We start from the raw sequence: 6414 nt of genomic DNA, 5'->3' as shown, positions 1-6414 counted from the left end.
TTTATATATATGTGTATATATCGAGCTACAATGTCCTTTAATATCTAATTCGCTCTACCTCGGAATTAATATAATTTCATATATGCTTAACCGAAGGGAATTTTTTCTCGATAATAGGTTTGCCTGGACCAGGGCGCGAACCTATGGATCCTTTCAAACCCAGGAACGTCGGTGGTGTAGTAGTAAAAAGTAAAAGCTTCACTGACGTTCCTGGGTTTGAAAGGATCCATAGGTTCGCGCCCTGGTCCAGGCAAACCTATTATCGAGAAAAAATTCCCCTTCGGTTAAGCATATATGAAAATATATTAATTCCGAGGTAGAGCGAATTAGATATTAAAGGACATTGTAGCTCGATATATGTATATGAATCACGGAAATGTGATATGACTTATATATATGTGTATATATATATGTGTGTGTGTGTGTGTGTGTGTTTACCTAAGTAGGTATATGTACAGTAAAAATGTATGTAATTGCGGGACATTTATAGCTAACCTGAACATTCTGTGTATTTTCACAGCATTCTGGGAATTGTTTCACTCAGTTGTTTTTATAAACTTGGAAAACCTTGATGTTGAAGTAGCAGTTTAAATATTTGAGTAACAAGAAAGTAGATGAAGCACATTGCCTGCAGAAGTGTGGGTGTGACCAGTCTTATTTTTCCAGTAGAGTAATATCAAAATGCTTTATTATGCATACAGATCAGATCAGCAGCAAATAAATTGTTTGTTTGTTTTTTTAGTTAATTTGCACACTGCAGGGCATCATCGTCTGAGTTGAAAATTGTCTAGAGGGAGATGTAGCGGCGAGAGATGTTTGCAATGAATGAAATTCATGAGGGAAATTCTCTTTTCTCTGACCTTTACAGTTCTGACTACTCGAAGTTGGTTGAAGAGGCTTGGGTGATCAACGCTCAAGCAGCTGCCCTGGCTGCCTTAGCCATTTTGATGGGTTTCATGCTCTACTCCTCCAGATTTTCCCACAGTTCCCATCCCGTTGCGATTGTCGAGCCTCCTTCTCATAACCATTATGTTATGACTCACAAGACTTATCATAATTAATGCTCTTCATTTATGACATGTATAATCAAACTGGATGAATTCATTATAAGTTCCCTTCGTATTAAGCCTTATATTTTACCTCCTTCACATCTGTGACTTCAGTGGTCCATAATATGAGCATTGTTCCCTGTTAAAGCTCCCGTGGACCTTTGAGATTAGTTTAGCAAATCAGAAACACTATTTGAAACCTCAAATGACCTTTTTGCACTGAGAGTACAGTGCACTGCAGACTGTGAGTTTGAGTGAAAATGTGTTTTCAGTTTTATTAAAAACGTCCCATTCCTTCTTACGTCAAACTTCTCAATAAATGATAGTCAGTCAACTCTAATGTTTCAGTATGCTGTATACCATATCAGCACAATGAGAAATGGTGCTACAAAAATAGTTATATTTCTTATTTATATTTGTCTATGGAGTTTGTTAGTTAAGTTCATATATTTCCTCTAATACAGCTTTGCAAACATGTATGATGATTCTTTTACTCCTTAAACTATCCAGAACCAAATTAGCATTGTTATTAATGATTAGCTGCCAAATATGAGTAAGGTTAAGTTGCTTGGGAATTGTTTGAAGAGTTGAAAATTCTTCTTCAAAGATATAAGTTATTTTCAATCTGAAGTGCTGAACCCTTTGCTTCAAGTCATCAAAGGTTGCAGTTTCCCTCCCTCTCTTACCTTAAAAAATGCTTGTGCCTTTGCAGTTGGCTCGTATTGCTTGTTTTCCTCAAATATCTTGCGTCTTCCTCTGCTAGAGCAATGATATTCTTCTACTGAGTGCATGTAGTTATTAACACAAATCAACTGACTGAGTCTCGAAGAAACTTAAAACTTGGCCTCACTTTCGCTAACTAAAAACTTTCCATTGCCCGAGCAATTTTACAGTACTTGTAAATATATTATTCATAAATTGTAAGTATGTATAGCATTGTCCACCGTAGTTCAATAACTTCTCATACTGTAAGTATTTAATTTTCTGTAAATACAATGTTTTTGGGCAAGAAGACAGGTATGCTCTGAGTATACTCTTACAACCATACCGGATGTATGTTCCATTTTTTTTTGACTGAAGAGATGCTTATTTGCAACAACGTTGCCACAGAGATACTCAGAAATGACACTCATGTTATGCTTAGTACCGCTTTATACTGGGCATCATACAATGAATGATGTCCATGTGGGAGTACTTCTCATAGGAACTCTGCTCGTCATATCATTCCAGTATTTCATCCTCTAATGATGATGGAAATGTCCGTGGACTTCATTTATGCATGCTTGTTTTCTCTTCTGTCTTCTAAGTGCAGAATGGCATTTACTATAACTAAATTGTCCATTCTTATGTCATTTGCCATTTTCAGGAAACTGCAGTGAATTTCTTTGCATTCCTCTTCTCGATACTAATACTGGACTCTCATTTCTGTTTTCCAATTTAGTCACTCACAACTTATATCCAAAGGCAGTGATAAGGGATTTATTTTTATGGTTTTTACAGTTTAATTGCTTCATTTCTATCTCAGATTTTGATCAAGCACAGATAGAGAGACTTTAATATGTTAGGAAAAAGTGAATGAGGGCTTAGGTTTTGAGGAATAAATAGCATGAATACTTTCAGTGAGCTTTGATAGTGTGGTTGAGGTAGTGATAGAGTTTAGTTTTTTATCCATTAATCAGTGCTGTAAGTCATTTGGTTTAAAGGTAGTATACTATATGTGAGGACATTAAAAGTGTTGAAATATTTGAAATGTATGGAAACCAATGTTAGATATAGAGCCTTCTCTTTTTTTGCATCCATATTATTTCCATATTTACGTTTTCTCTTTTCATTAGAGTAGGAAGTAGATGCATGCTGAATTTAAACTTCACAGTAAGATTAAGTTAAAAAGTTACTGTATACAGTACAAACAGCTCTCGTTCACTGTCTTTGGAGTTGAGTTGTTGAACTGAACACATCATGCTTGAATATTGACATGTTAGATTTATCTTGGGGTTTTCCCCGACGTGGAAAATTTGAGGTGAACGAATAGAATGTACTGAATAAGCTGACTCATATCTGATCAAGGACATTCCCTGGAATAGTACAGTATTTAACATTTTCATGGTGTGTTCATTGTTTCAAAACATGAAAACTATAAATGCTTTCAGACTACTTGCGGCATACTTCTGATTTACTGAAAATGTTCTTTTCTTTATGGGTGCATGGGTTGAAGAAGCCATTTAATGATGCCCAATTTCTCTGTTGCATGACTAGTTAATAGTACTAACCCTTCCATTGCCATGACACACAGGGACCCCGTTACCGATGCTTTGATTTACCCGGAGTTGGGCAATGAAGCAATAATAGTCAACACTCAGGCTGCTGCTCTCGCCGCCCTGGGTATTATAGTGCCCGTCATGATTGCTCTTCGCCCCTTCAGGAGGAGATGGAATGACCGCCTCACGGAGCATCTGTGAAGCGAGGAGACGGCTGGTGTCTTACAGACTCAGCTTTAAAGACACTAGTCTGCCTTTTCAGTGATTGTGAAATATGGTTTTCATAAGGAAAAACAACACACTTAAATTATGAATACATTCTTATGATGTGCAACTATGTAGTTAACTAGCCACACGTTAGCCTTAACCATTTGGTTTCTTGTTGTAATGGAACTGTTTCCAGACTAGATGATAACTTTTTTTACTCTATAAACTGTCTTGTAGATGATGTTGGAAGTGTCTGTAATATTATTTTTACTCTCTTTCTTATGATTACAATATTCCATTTACTTACACTGCATTCTAGTACACAGATTTTTTTAAACCTTGAAGTAAAGTATGTGGTATTCACAACATTTCCTGTCTTAACATTTTAGCATATGAATGGCAATTTGGATATGTCGAGTCAGGTTTATGTTAGTGTAAACAAGTGTAAGATATTTGTTAGCCTATCAAGTAGAGATAAGGACATTCTGAATGATACTGGAACTTCAGTTTATATGACGTAGTTCATATATTGCTTCTTTATGAAAGCTTACTCAATTCACTAGGATTTTATTTTTATACAGGATGCGATTATATTATGGATAAGATCACTTTCAAAGACTCTGTACGTTGAAGATTTTATAAGCTTCGGCAGTTTAAAGACAGGAGAATATAAACGGTAATTCATAAAGAGTAGTCTTGTGCACAAAATGATTGTTCTACTTGTGATACAAAACTTTTGATGTAGTATATAAGTAGATAGGGTCACTTAAAAGAGTTGAATTGCATTCCTATTTTCTCTTCAGAGGATTGTTTATTGTAAGAAAAATAATTTACATGTTACAAAAGATATGTAAGTACTGTGCTTTCTTCTAATTGATTATTCTTTCTTACAGAATTAAACTTATCAGTATTTTTGTAGCTTCTTTTTTTACACAAAAGAAAGTGCCCTAGTATTTGCTATCACAACCTCTGAAAAGAAAGTTTGGTAGGTATTAAGGTCGTCTTTTCCATTCTTACCAGGTTTCATCTGACGTATACTACATTTTTGTCACAAGGAAATAAAATTATATTCTTTATTGTTTATTATTATTGTAATATATTCTCTGGTATACTTGTACATTCGAGGATTTCATCCTCCCCTCTGTGAAGATTACGGAAAAACTTTATGGGTATTTCATAATGCAGTTTCCCCTTTACCAGAGAGTAGATAAAAGTTGGCTCTTATTAGTATATTCTACTTGGAGCATTCCTATAGCAAAAAATATAAGAGACTCTGTATTACAGTATTATTGCAACTAAACCTACCTTTGAAATTATAATAATGTTTTGTGAAAAAAGTTTGAATGTTACTAATATTTTTATGAGAGTTGAGAGTTGTTTGTATAGAAAAGATTTACCAACCAGATAAATTACCATAGAGTGTCTACTGCATTTCGTTAAATGTATATATAAGGAAATAAGGTATGTGCTAATTATTAGTGCTGCACATTTAGAGTATGTAATGTCTCCACAATATAAAACATTAGTAATCAGTGTTGATTTTAGAAACCATGAATTTTTATGTGTATATATAACAGCTCCAATGCAACAAACACTATAGGATTTTTCTTTGTACTCCACAAAGGAGGCTTTGTATTTAGTTGAAAGTGTTTAAAAGAACATTCTTCAAGCAAAAATTAAAGTGCTGCAATTTTCTGTTTAATTTTATTTTCCCTGAAAATATATTAGACTGTTTTTTCTTATTACGGGGGATTAATGTATTCTAGCAACCAGTAAAGTGCTAAAACTTTCATCGTGGAATGAACAGAAGGGTAGTTGCAACGAACAACACTTCATATCCAGTGACAGGACACATACACCACCAACTGGTAGACTTCTGAAACAAGCTGCAACTTCCGTTGAATTATATGCACCTAAACAATTCCAAAAATAACTGTATTAATGAAATGGTTGCTTCCTCCATACCTGAAGTTTACATCAACATCTAGCACTGTTACGCCACAGGCCCACTCATACTCTTGGTTATTTCAATCACTGAATATGTTCTATGCAAATGAAAGCAAGGTATGGAAGTGAGTGAGGTTCATTGTGAGACATAATCCAAGGAGATCTTTAGCCAATATTATGGGTGATCAGTTGCTGGTTGTGTTGGGTTAGGTGTTGGTTGTTATTTTTTTATTAGGACCTTGATCATAACTGTATCTAGGATCAACACCGAACCCTTTATTCTTTATCCTGGTAGTAATAGAGGAATCCATAAAGAAGCATAGAGAGTCCCGTGGTAGTTACTAGAGCAGATTACTGAAGCGTTAGCAACAAAATCTGAGAAAGAGGTGGTAGAAAGTACGGAAGAGTGGAGGGGAGAGAATACTAAAAATGAAAGTACGGTAGAGCAAAGCTTATGGTGAATGGCAAGTAAGCACAGGAGATGATACAATCAGAAATGCAGCCTTTAAGAAAAGCTGTTGGCCACCGGTGAACTCAATCATATGTACTGTATTAAGATAAGAGAAAAGGTGTTCCAAAACATGCTCAGGATTGCAGTAGATGGTTCAGGTCTCACGGAGTTTTATGAAGGAAACACACTAGGGGAGAGCAGGAGAAGGAGTAGTACAGCAATTGTGAAAGGACAGACCTTAGAGGAAGAACATGTTTCCATGGGGATGCACTGGCTTGTGAAACAGGTATGAAGAAGGTATGATGAAAAAGTAGCAATAGAATGGAAGATGTGTCAAGATTTTTAGACTACTGATTATTAAAAGACTATCCCTTTAGTGAACAAGGCAAAGCCTTTTGTATTTAACGTCTGTACTTCCATGTGTAATAAGTGATTTTATGGTGAAGATTTCTTGAATGAGAGGACTTTCCATTCTCATATACACGAAAATACAGAACAATGT

At 35.3% G+C, this 6414-nt stretch overlaps 1 protein-coding gene across 7 annotated transcripts in view; it reads left to right on the top strand.

The window, feature by feature from the left end:
• Positions 1-5209, top strand: part of LOC135222781 (uncharacterized) — a 339296-nt gene extending 334087 nt beyond the window's left edge. For 4 of the 7 annotated variants that reach the window (XR_010316336.1, XR_010316333.1, XR_010316335.1 and 1 more), the window contains exon 9: positions 3343-3474. Coding sequence is in view for 3 of the 7 variants with exons in the window: in XM_064261049.1 (XP_064117119.1) it covers positions 869-1061 (193 nt within the window). In the remaining 4 variants the exon portion in view is untranslated. Of the gene's footprint in view, positions 1-868; positions 1527-3342 lie in introns of those variants that run through there. The other 3 variants (XM_064261050.1, XM_064261048.1, XM_064261049.1) reach the window with 2 other exon arrangements.
• Positions 5210-6414: the final 1205 nt, after the last annotated feature.

Source organism: Macrobrachium nipponense, chromosome 8 (genome assembly GCF_015104395.2).
Source record: "Macrobrachium nipponense isolate FS-2020 chromosome 8, ASM1510439v2, whole genome shotgun sequence".
Classification (NCBI taxonomy): Eukaryota; Metazoa; Arthropoda; class Malacostraca; order Decapoda; family Palaemonidae; genus Macrobrachium; species Macrobrachium nipponense.
The sequence above is the reverse complement of the archived record's forward strand: the minus strand, read 5'-3'. Positions and strand labels throughout refer to the sequence as shown.